The sequence below is a fragment of the Apostichopus japonicus genome, chromosome 8 (genome assembly GCF_037975245.1).
Source record: "Apostichopus japonicus isolate 1M-3 chromosome 8, ASM3797524v1, whole genome shotgun sequence".
NCBI lineage: Eukaryota > Metazoa > Echinodermata > Holothuroidea > Aspidochirotida > Stichopodidae > Apostichopus > Apostichopus japonicus.
The window spans coordinates 29,221,974-29,235,137 of record NC_092568.1 but is presented as its reverse complement, the minus strand read 5'-3'; the positions used below and the strand labels follow the sequence as shown (position 1 = coordinate 29,235,137).

At 36.0% G+C, this 13,164-nt stretch overlaps 2 protein-coding genes across 2 annotated transcripts in view; one reads left to right on the top strand and one right to left on the bottom strand.

Annotated features, from left to right (window-relative positions):
* LOC139970558 (tRNA pseudouridine synthase Pus10-like) overlaps positions 1-5,748 on the top strand; it is a 22,018-nt gene extending 16,270 nt beyond the window's left edge. The window contains exon 15 of the mRNA XM_071976343.1: positions 1,253-5,748. Coding sequence (XP_071832444.1) covers positions 1,253-1,330 — 78 coding nt within the window. The 3' untranslated portion in view covers positions 1,331-5,748. The remainder of the gene's footprint in view (positions 1-1,252) is intronic.
* LOC139971475 (aquaporin-8-like) lies at positions 4,619-13,164 on the bottom strand. Its single transcript, XM_071977984.1, has 5 exons — positions 12,814-13,164; positions 10,760-10,886; positions 8,879-9,135; positions 8,525-8,659; positions 4,619-6,532 (listed from the first exon to the last, which is right to left on the bottom strand). The coding sequence occupies exons 1-5, from the start codon at positions 13,020-13,022 to the stop codon at positions 6,490-6,492; spliced, it is 771 nt and encodes a 256-aa protein (XP_071834085.1). The 5' UTR covers positions 13,023-13,164; the 3' UTR covers positions 4,619-6,489.

Below are 13,164 nucleotides of genomic sequence, written 5' to 3'. Positions count from 1 at the left end.
GTTTTCTGTGAAGCAAGGTTGTAACCAGTTATCTCAGAAGGTTGAAAACCTCCGGATAAAAAGGGCCGAATCAAAGCTTTTATGAAATATGATATTGGAAAATGCCTTTCTCCTATTACCTGCCATCAGATTGCTCCTTTTTGTGGTTATTTTACTACATTTTCACTGAATAAAGCCAGACAAAACACCATTATAGACTTCTTCTTTTTCTCTTTCCCTTGGGTAGCATTAAAAGTCTTTATTATTAAATCTGCTGCTATACTACCTCAGGCGGCAAAGGATAAATGGACAGCTAGCTTCTTTGTATTCTATTGTCAGTGTTTGCATTTACTTCTGAGGCATATTAGACATAAATAGATGTTTCTCGAGGGTAAGAACCGGCGGTAAAATTGGCTTTCGTTCAGGATTTCAATTTCATCCGATGACTAAAATAAGAGAGAAATATAAAAACCGTCAAATTTATTGGACTTTCCAGGATGAAAGGAATGAAATTCTGTAAGATTATTAATCTAATTTTATGTATCCAGTTTCTATCGGTTTTATCTTGACTATCGCGGTAAAATATTCTCCTTCGCACGAGGACAATATTTGTGCTGGCTATTTTTCTTCTGTCAGTTAGCGCCAAATAAAGTAAATATTTAAACGGATCATTATATTTGTATCCATTTTGCAGTTTTGTTTATGAAATATCTCTGGATAAGAAAGCAACTTTTTCTTTTTGTTTTCATGTCTCACTTAGTTTATTTAACTATTGTCTTTTTTCTAATTTCTAAAATCTTCTATTAGTGTAAACTTTGTCTTTGGTTTTACCCTTGTTTAATTGAAAGTCATTCTTGGCCATTTCTACAAGACAAGATTGACGATTGCTGTCAAAAGGATTGACTATTTTTCTACTGTCGTTAATTGGATGTGGTATGATTAGGTACAATCCAGTCACGTATTAAGAACCATTAGACACACTCATTAAATATGAGAAAGTCAGAAAAGTAAATTTCGATATGTTGCTACTCACTACAATGTGATATCGCAGATTGCTGTGTCATTCCCTTGTCCCCAAACTGAATTAAAACATTTCAGTATTTTATATCTCAGAAACGGAAGCAGCGATGAAACCCAGAAGTAACAGCAGTGGATATTAAGTTTATTATCCTTGTATGATATCTATTTAAAATACTTTAACCTTTCAATTGCAAAAATATGATATGGCTTTGCAATAATTCCTTTTTTTTTTTTTTTTTTTTTTTTTTTTCAGGCAGTAAATCTGGATTGGCCAAAACCAATCGATGGAGAAGAGATTAAAGATTTACCAGATGATGGTGCGGACCCGTAAATCGTGCTCTGGACAGAGAAATATATTTGCCAGGATATATCAATGAGTTCAGTGGTCTGGGAAAGTGGGCCAAATCATCCAGATCTGAATTCCATTCATTTGGTGACACTACTTAAAGCTGTGTTTTGCGTTGGGTTTTGATTGCAACCAAGTCACGGTACCTGGAATAATACCTGGTATCGTATAATGACATAGTAATGCAAAATAGAGTAAAGATCATCAGTTTGGCCAGGAAATATGCTAGAAAGTGGAAAAAGTGGTCACTCATTCTCAAATTTCAACAAGCATTTTCCTTCACCCTCGAAGAGTTTGTTCTCACTGACACAGTTAATTATCTAATTAATCGCTCATTAATATGAGGGCATCGTTTGGGTGGTCAGACCCTCCAGGGGAGTAATTCTTGAAAGCTTTTTTAAGCCATTTTTTTTAGCATGCCAAACTTTGGGACCAATACTAGTTATCATTACTTGCTACACAAGTGCAAATATGTCTAGCAGTTTATGTCAACCAAAACTTTGCTATTTTTAATTTTTTTTATGATTGACATAATTTTATAATCCATGAAGAATTGCTCCAAAAAAAATATATTTAAGCACTAAATTATACCCTGATATTTTGACAATATTTATTTAGATGTGTGAGAGAAATCCATGAGTTTGCTATCATTTGGCGTCTCGTAATTAGCAAAATAAGTCAATATTTACTCCATTACGAAATCAAAAATTGTGCTCCACAGAGTTAGAGTTTATGATCAATAATTTCGTTTGTAATCTATTAAAGTTAATGTCTACTTCTGTCAGTCATTGTTTTGGTGGATGATAAATTAACAAATAAATTATCCTGGGGATCCATTATCTCTTCTTAATTAGATGAGGAGAATACGGTGACAACTAAATTGACATTTAGTAGGTAATCAGTTTTTTTTTTTTTTTTTTGATATTTTTTTATTATTGTCATCTTTAATGAGGGTATTCCTGCTCAAATTTAAATTCATAACCGTCAAAATGAAACCGTGATCCATCATTACTTTAGCAATTATCATTTGGAGAGAAGATTTTTTTTTCGTTTTTAAATGAAATAACTTGACTTAAGAATGTTTTTGCAAATCTAGAAGCATGTTAGTCGGTCTGTGTGTGGGATGTGTTTTTGTTTGTAAATGTCAGAGACATTTGTCAAACTCAGTACTACCAAATCACAGTCAAATATTTACGTATGTATTTAGATATTTTAGTTTCTTGGTCCACGGATTGCAAGTTGATATCTAATTTTCTTCATTCTTGGTGAAATAAAGCAACATGAAATGTTTTCAGATGCCTATAAATACTTCTTAATTAAGTAGAAAAGTGATGGCAATACTTAATGTGACAAGCTTTTAGGTAACCAATTGTGATTTTATGTTCATATTTGCTTTTAGAAACCGTGAGCTATCATTATATTAGAGAAAAACGAAAAAAATAACTCCACAAATAAAAGTCATATTTGAGCCTTTTAAGAAGTTAAAGAGACATTTTTTTAATGGACTATCTTGACTTGAGAGAGTCTTTGCAAATTTCGCACAAATAAAGTTAGTCAGTGCGTGACATGTTCTTGTTTCCCTAAAAGTCGGGGCATTTCTCTGACATAGTACCACCAAATTGCAGTCGAAATAATTACATTAGAATGTTCTGATGCAAGTTTTCTCGATCCAATGTCTTATATTTGTAATTGAATTGAATATCGAAGTTAGAAGTAAATAGTTGTTTCTCTTCTTGGTTAATTGCAATCAATAATATTGGAAAGATCGTTTGTCAAAGAATGAAAGAAAAAAAAGGAGAGAGAAAAAAATAAGAAGAAAACAGCAAAAACATAAATGAAAGGAAAGTAAAGGAAATACATTCAGACGATTAGTCTCAGTATAGGTAGGTCTGTTCTCATAAAGACTTGCTACATGTCGTTTTCCTTTTCTTATTTTTCTTTTTTCAAATACAGACATAAACCATGGTTGCCCATTGTAGTAGGAGTGCAATCAGTTAACCGAATTCTGAGAGAATTGCATTTCACATTGTTGAACAGTTGTAACACAATTGCGTCTGACTGGTGTTGTAACATTCAAAGGTTAGGCCGTAACTTTGCCACATGTCAGAGATTTGAATTTGGGTGGTTTGTTAAACAAAGTTACTTTTGCAGCTGAAATATTTATACAAGAGTGAATTAGTCTACCATTAAAATACTTTCACTTCAGCTTTATTTGTCCTCAGAATGTATTAAACATGGATAAGAAGAGGACGTGTAAATAAACAATCCACTATCTGGTTGAAAATCAGTGATAAAATCGAACATTTTTGAAAAAAAGCATAACTGCAACAAGGTTGTATGCGTAACCGTCACTGACGAAAGTTAAAGGTTGTTTTGGTTACAGTTATTGCAAAGCTGTAATACATAATTCAAATTAACTGTTTTTATCATGATTTTGAAATTGGAGAGTACGTTTTCCCTGTCTTTTACAACAACTAGTTTTACCTCTAACATTCCTGATTGGGTGGGGCTTAATGAGAAATCCTCAAAAACAACTTGTAAACAACATATCTCAACAACCACATGTTGAATCAATGTCATACTTGGTAGGTAGATGCCCCGTGATGAGTGATTGTTTTGGTTCCCATGCTATGAATACTAATAAATGGGCGGGGCTAAACGTGAAATTTGGTTCATACTGGTATGGTGATGTTGGTACATAGTAAGCACATTTGCGTGACGTCTCCAAGTTAATGTCATTAATATTCATCAAATTGCAAGAAATGGCTTTTAAACACAAGACAAGAACCAAATGTTCCATGGTTTCATCCTTGGCATATTAGGTTTGCCACACTACATTCATACAATCAACCGTGTTGTTTTTTGTGTGCATATCATGAATATTAATCAGTGACGATAGAATTCTTAATCAGATATCTCTGAAAAAGTATGTCTGTATGTCTAATTATGTGTATACATGTACTTGGATAATACAATGTAATTATATAGATACATGCTATATAAGATCATAAAATTTCACCTCATGAATATTCATGCATGTATCTATGCTGATACTATGTCACTAAATATCCTTTATCAACATGATAACTGATTCCTGGTACCTTCCTTTATATTTTCCTGCATTTGTCAAAAGATAATCCCTCTTCATTTTGGTGTGCAGGTCATGAATATTAACATGTATGGCTTACCTTCATGTATGATTTCTGGTTATTTTCAGTTATTAAGTTTGAGATGAAAAAGTGAAGCAATAAAGAAATGAGAACACAAAGTACATAACATCGCTTCTTTTTCTTGCTAAATATTTTTTATTACAAAGCAGTGATATAAAATGAATTATTAAGGAAGGATTTTATTGTAACATGAAGATAAGATTATTTCTCTTTTAATAAGCTCTGTGGTTTACATAATTTCTAGGATATATATTTCATACACTGAGTAGGTGTCTGTTGTGAATAATCGTGAATCGAGATGAGTGATTCTTTATCTGAGATGATATTTCTCTAAATAAAGTAACAAAAAAAAACCCTTAACTCCAAAGAGTGAGAATTCACTCATCTAGAGTGTCCACAATGATTCCTCTTTAGAGGAGTTATTTCAGACTTTTCAGTCGTCTGAAAACGAACGAAGCACTCACTCGTTTTAGACCTATAAATTGATGTGTAATCACTTATCAATACACATAACATTCACGTCTCTAACAACTGGATATCCTGGACACAATCAAAGAGTGAACTTTCACTCTTTGGAGTTATGAAAGAGAAACAAGAATCAACTTCCAGCAAACATCGAGGAAAATTTAATGCTCGTAAGAGATGGTGCGATTGTTGATGGAAACAACCCTTATGAACAGTATCTCTTTAAATCTGACTAACTTGCCTGACACAATCATAGCAGGATGCTGCACAATCCCACAACTCTCCACAAGTTTCCATGCACTGTGGAAATGAATGACTTTGATTTCAACTCGGGTTTCCCACCTACACCACCCAACAGAACCGACCACAAGCCTTTTAAATGACAATCATACAAATGCTGACCTTAACATCAAGAGTAGTATATACCCATCCTGAAAACAAATTTTGTAATGACTCTGTATGTCACTACGTACGGTTATATTGTAATCAGATATAGGTGATTAAAATTCATATTAATCTAACTTAGATATAACGCAGTTTTTTTTATAGTAAGCAGCAGTATGCAAGCAATAAAACGAATAAAAGAAGAACCTAAATAGCTTTAATATAGTAGTTACCGACAGTTAACAAAGACTAACACTTAAGTTGTCGCTAGTTCAAAGTAGAAGCCGTAAAAATAAGAAATGAAAGTGAAAAAATGCATGTTTAAAGTATACACATGATTAATAATATTACCTAAATTGGTATCGTTTGTCATGTTCCAAGCCCCCCAAAACATACCACGTTTTGAATAAACAGTGCATTACATTACCCTTTCATTGTGATACAATAAAGAAAAAAATGCAAATGATTTCTCCATATTTGTTTAATAAAAAAACTTGACTGATATTTTACCGCAGTCTGTATTTCGTCATTATAGTGATATGATATTCATAACACAATATGCTAGAACGATGTAAATGGTCACCAGCTGCCAAATGTTTCGACCTCCATAAGGCGTCTTTGGTATTTTGATACATTTAATTTTTGAATATTTTTTTTTTTATCCAAAAGCGTTTCAGTTTATTGGGACTGGATAGTTACCGAACAACAAGTGTATAAGATTTTATTGGGTGTCGACAAATGTCTAGCCAGCCTTCTTTATATCCTTTACTCAATGAGAAAACAGAAAGAAAAAATAGAAAACTGCATGCTTGGTCTTTGTACTGAATAATGGTTTTGAGGAAATATCAATTTAAAATCATGATAATACAATTGATTTACAGAGACTTATACAAACAAAGGATTAACATAGATTAACATAAGCGTGTTCAAAACCTTTTATCAGTCTACACACATTATAGTTCTAATCGGAAGTCTGTTTTTTTTTTCTTTAGATATTTTGTATTTTTTGGTTAATTGGTTGTCGACATATATCGTAGTTTATTTCCAACGAACTGTTTCAGGAGATGATGTCGGCTAAGAATAAAAAAGGTCACTGGTGAAGGCGTGGATTACGTGACCTTTGACCTATTTACCCAAGAATCTCTTGTCGTCATCGCCGAGTACGAGCCTGTAAAGTGGAATCAAAAAGACGTAAAAATAGTTTGTGTTTCTTTCGAATAGAGGGGGAGGGGGGGGGAAGAGGAAGCTGGGGTGATAAACAAGGGACGAAAAAGCACTGAACATTGAAGTTTATGAGACTCTGTACATGTCAAAGGAATTCTTAAGTATTCAACCTTATGTATGAAGGGAAAATGAAACCTGGATATCTCAACCCAAAAAAAAAAGGGGGAATAAAATTTGTCAACTAGTTTGCAAATTATTCACCACTGGCGTCTCTATTAAATACGATAGCTGGTTTTGTATTTCCGTTATTATTATGTGTATTATTAAAGGTGCAAAGAATTTGTGTTCTTTTTCCTCACGGGCTTATCTATTTTTTTTTTTTGAATATTTTTTTTATTAATGTTATTGCTGTTGCGTCTGAGACTATAAATGGTTTATTGCATATACTCTTTTAGCTGCGACATACTTTATGACGTTGATCATTTTGACAGTGGTATGTTTGCTCGGGATACGATTTACAAACCTAGATTAAATGAATCTATCGTGGCGCGGAACATAATACAGCATCGCAATTATTATCCAAAAAAACGGGTTTTGTCAAAAAAGCTGACAATTCTCTATCCCCTTGGGAAATTTCCTTGGAAAATTCCGATTGCATATTATGAACACATTGCGCCTTCTAAATATATACGGGGATTACATTTTAGGAACTGTAGGAATTATATTGACACTACAGTTCATAACAAAATATTTATCCCGAGAAGTTTTTGACAGATAAAGTAATCCGATGTTTGCATTGCAAAAGTCGGGCTTTGGCTGATCGTACGATATGTACCGGGTTTTACGACGGGGCTTGGGGGTGGGGGTGGGGGACACTTTATATATGAGCATTAAAACAGAGTTGAAAATCAAACGCTCATTCAAGGTTGTGTTTTAAATTTAGAAGTAAAAGAAATAAATAATGGGAAATTATTCCTTTTTTTTTTTTTTTTATAATCTTCTGGTTTCGTCTGATATACTGCCTCGTCGTGTGGTATAGCTTGTGTCTGGTTAGCAAGTATTAAAAGTGTAATCTTCTGATTATACCCTTACTTAGATAAAAAATCATAATATGTAGTCACAGTCTTGGTATACGAAGCTGTTTTGCCTTTTTGTTTTGCTTTCCATTTCTTTTCAATTACACTCACATTTAATTGTAGCGGCTTTTCAGATAGCAATAATGTTTGTCTACAACGTCGACTTGCAAACTCTGGGTCGCGAAATTTTCCGGTATGTCGGCGGGGGGGGGGGGAGGGGGGATTTGATCTACAGTTTTCGGAACTTGCCAACTGAGATCGATTAGGTTATTGTTTAAACATTGTTTAAACTAGTCCCTATAGTTTGAACTAGCTTCCATACATTCTGAGCACCGTTTTTGTCCCAAGGGGTGGGGGTCTTGGGGATTGGACCCTATTTCTCATGGAAGATCCATGGTCGTAGGGCCAACAATTTTGCGGACCTCTGGTCTTCATCAATTCCCAACTCATAGCAAGTGTTTACAACCAGTCTATCTTTCAGTATCGTATGTGACCCTTACTATTACCAAAGATGATTTGTATATGTAAAACAGCATGTTGTGCTTATAACGAGCTGCCGGTAAGCAGATCTAGCGAAAGGGGAATCAGAGAGGACAGCCCTTGGATCGGGGTCAGTTAGGGGGGAGCACGGTATGGGGAAAAGAATAATGTATTCTCATTTTCATATCATGCTGAAGGACAAATGAAGACTTATCATGAAGGGGTGGGGTGAAGTGGGTCCCGGGGGTGAAGGGGGGCGGTGACACTTTTGTAATCGAACTGGCTCTCGACACCCCCATGAGTAAGTAGATTCTCCCGACATGTAAATACACGCACGTCTGCTTTATTGGTAGCCTGTTTTTGTTGCTTATTTGCTTGGCGGGAAATTGCAATTAGTGAACATAAACAGCTGTTGTATAGATGTGCTTGTTTATACTAACCTGAAAAATGCTGCAGATATTAAACACCCACAGAATGGCGCCACGATAAAGATGTAGAGATCATCAAAGTAGCCAGCCAACATGCCATTACACAAACTCACCACCGGGTTGAATCCACCACCGGAAGTGACGTACCTATAGAGATCAAATTGAAAAGGTATATATGTCAAGTACTCTCATCTTACTCTTCATCTAACCCATCCTACTCAATACTACAATGCCACCTCTAACGCACCCATATATAGCCTACCCTCCCCTCCCTTCCCCTCCCATTCTCCCACATACCACCCACCATAAAGTCAATCCCACCCATTTATAGTATCAGAGAGACAGAAGAAATTGAATGAAACGTACGTCGCAAGTGTAGCTGCGGCGACACCAAAGCCGTAAACTATCGGTACCTTCTCAGCCCGTCTGTTGTCAATGTTACATTGCAGATAGCCGGTAAAGATGACGATTGATACCACTATATTGGTGATGAGTCCCAGGACTGGGGTCGTGTCCCATGTGTTGATCATCTCATAGTCATTATAAGGACTGATCATTCGGTTACCGCGAAACACCGTCGCTCCTCCGTGAATGTCTTGAAACGAGCTGTCCTTCAACGAAGCCTGACGAGCAAAACAAAAATAGTCATAGTTAACGAACATTCATGGAGGTTCGAATTATGTTACGAATTATTCTTGGACATTGTCAGGGGTTAACTCAAGTAAGTAAAATGTTTCAATAACGGGAATAAAAGGTTTCTTATGATGGCAGTAAAATGCTTCTTATTATGGTCTGAAAAAGAGGGACATGAGATTTGACTTTCTAAAGCATATTTTGGGAATATTACAGAGTGGGTTTTAAAAATTCGGATCACGCGATCCTTCGACTGTCACGTAATCATTATTCTTTGTTGATTGATGTTCACGAAACCTACATATCACATAGTGCACGTGGAAGCCGTACAGCTGGACACATTTCCCAGATATCCCACGATTTTGTCCTCATTATGGATTATCAAAGTATTGGTCAATTATAGGGATCCAGCAGATTACTTATACATTAGAAGAAAATTAAGCGAACATCTTTTATAGAACATCCCTATCGAAAGCAGTGTAGGCCAAACGTATCCATTTAGCGTGCCTGTTCATTGTAAATAATCGCATGCTTCATCCATACTGTGAGAGAATATAAGTTAATGTGAATGGATACTGTAATTTCCGCATGTGTGCTCCATGGGACAATTTTTTCGTTGAACTATCTGCGGCAGTTCACTTGTTGATATTGGTTGTTGGATTCTTGCATTAACTTCATACGTTATAAGAATCCGTGACGGAGCGGGTATCACATTCGCTTTTTCTAATCAGTAAACTCATGCAGTAAAGTAAACAAAAAGTAAACTCAGCAAGGATTATGTTGTGATATTGATACATGTAACTGACAAATCACTCCATTTGGCCTAAGAGAAAAATAGTACAATAACATGCCAAAACAGTTTGGAGCAGTTATGTAAACATACTAGACACAAATGATAACATCGATAGTAGAAACGTCTTCTTCAATTCCACGAAAAATAACCATTTTCCTCTTTGCAATTATTTAATGAAACTTGATCAGGAGGTATAATTCTGGGACACCCTCGGTCAATAAAGCATTCTACTATTGTGTAGCAGTGATGACATGCATATAGATATATATATATATATATATATATATATATATATATATATATATATATATATATATATAAAGACGCAATAAAATGCACGTAATCCAAGAGAAAGTGCTCGATGTAAATGCTGTATATTACCCTACTGTATTGTTCAATACAATTTTCTTTAAAATTGCACTTTGTGAGCTATCACTGTGTGGAATCGCTTTCGAGTCAACATAATACAAACGCAGGAGCGTCGAACATAATTATATGGGCTTAAGGGACATACTTATTTGCACACGAGATATATAATTATCATATTTATCACATGTGCATGCACATGACATACTTTGCTGGATAACTATTTTACATGTCATGATGTGATACAGTTTATGACATACATTGTAGAATATACAAATGTGACTCATAATAGTGGCATATTTACTAATATCTTAAATATGTCATAAATAATATGATTCATATATTATACAGCTTACACGTAATATTTGTCACGTGGTATATACGTTACACACCATATCTTGCATAGGCCTATGTTATGGATTTTAAATATCATATACACTATTTTATATACTTACTCGAATAAAGACGGCACCGATGAGAGCTCCACCGAATTGGGCGGGCAAGTAGAGGAGGAATGGTAATAGCTTCATACCACCAGACAGCCAGACACTCAGGGTGGTACAGGGGTTGAAATGACCCCCACTATGAAAACAAAGATGTTTACACAGTTGTATATACTTCCTCTAAATGACAGGTTCCCCCACTCCCGCCCTATTTCCCCTATACCTGACATAGGTTCTCCCATCCGTATGTACGGGTTTGTGTCTGCAGGGAGTTGTCGACTTTAATGGGACGGTCCAAAAGCTTAAAAGTGGGTCGCGAAAATAGCTCGGTGGGTCGCGGGATTTTTCCTGGAGAGGTCGGAAAGTTTATGTTTTCGGGGATTATGAAAGGAGATCGATTGAGTTTATGTTTTGCTAACGTCAAGTCCAAAAGGGATTAGCTAACTTTCTTGTATTCTGGGCATTGATTCTGAGGGATGGTGGGTCGTGGCTCATTTCTCATGGAAGATCTTTGTGTCTGTGTCCTAATAATTTGCGGACTTCAACTTTAGGCACAAAATTAAATATATATTGTAGATGTTAATATTCGAGGAGTGACCCTTTAAACATTTTAGGCTCTTCAATTAAAGATGGTTAGACAACTTTAGTTGAACAAATTTGTTGTAGGGGGAACTTGCTTCAACGACCCAAGGGCTACGCCTACAATTTTTCTTTATAAAATTGTCGACGCATCGCTGCTACTACATCGACAACAACATAACTTTGTACGAAAGTTTAGAAGACTTGATAAATGGGATGTGTCAAACGTAGATGGGCAAGTTACAATCTACTAAGATTGTATTCATTAGAGGGACATTAACATATATGCAATAATCATTGCCATATGTCTGGAGTTGGTAGTGTTCAATGGGATATATTAAACGTAGACAGACAAATTATACAATCTACTAAGGTTGCATTCATAGAGCGACATTAACATATATGAAATAGTCATTACAACACTTCTGTAGTTGGTAGCGTCTTGGCTCACATAGTCAATTGTTTGGAGGCTTTGAGTCAAGGATGACTTAGAACAGGGTTGTCCAACCTTTTGCAGAGGAGGGCTACATGGAATGATTATGATGAAGGAGGGGGCCGCATGAACCATACGCTCGATTTTTCGATTTTTTGCCCGCAGCCCAAGGCAACAAAATGTGAGCACTGCGCGCACTGATTTATTTTCCTTCCTGATAAAACAGATGAATAAAGTCCAGCCGCCTCCCCCCCCCCCCCGCTGAGAGTGTCACACAAACTGACCTGTATATGCAGTTTTTTGACCCAGAAGGTTCGAATGATTGATTATATAGCTTCGAATTGTTATCAATAAATCTGCTCACTAAAATTTCGCACCAATAGAGCATCTCTGGCGGGCCGGACGCAACCCTGTGGCGGGCCGGACTGTGGCCCGCGGGCCGTAGGTTGGACAACCCTGACTTAGAACAATGGGTAACAGAATTCGGTGTGCATGGAGGGTAACATACCCTTGCACCCGTGCATTTGCAGGACCACATGACCGACCCGTTGGTTGTTCCATTATCGTGTCATAGTAGTCTTTGATACTTCGAAGATATCCGTTATATACTCTTTAGAAACACAGACCTATTCACAAAAACTGACTATAGAAATAAAGACTATGCTTCGATCGACATAAGTACATTGTACTATTCTTTGCAAATTTGAATTGTTATTACAAATAAGTGATTAGTCTATGTACATTACTAGCCGATTACAAGCCGCCTTTCTATGCAATAATAATAATAATAATAAATGCAAATTTATATAGCGCCAATATCCAGAGGAAAACCAATGCTCAGTGGCGCTAGTGCTCAGGGAGTGCAGTCAAAAATAGATGCGATTTGAGTCTGTTTTTGAAAATGATAGGAAGTACTGTACCCCATTCCGTGCCTGCAGGAAATATTGTAAACAGTTGATATGATTTACAATCTATAATGCGAAGTGGAATATATAAATACAGTTCGTAAATTTTAAGCAATTAGAATGGGACCATTTGATGTTAAGCAATTTACCTGATGTTAACAAAAGCGATGCAAAGAGCGCTGGTGGCCAGTCCGTGGGCTAAGCTGATCGGGAGAATAAAGGAAGAGGTTATGCTCATTGCGGATATATAGGCCAACATAAAGGTGCCCGTAAATTCGGCCACGATTGGTTGGATAATCTTTTCCCAGAATCCTAGATCCTCATAGGCCTCCTCTTCGGCTTTTCTTTCGCCTGCCATCTTGGAAAGAAAATTTAAATCGCTTTCGTGAATGTTTAAAGATGTACTTCTATTTTTCCGCTTTTTTGAAACTTATCACGTATATACCAGACTGCGTTAGAGAGTACTGGGTCTATATGCGTTATAGAATACACAGATATTC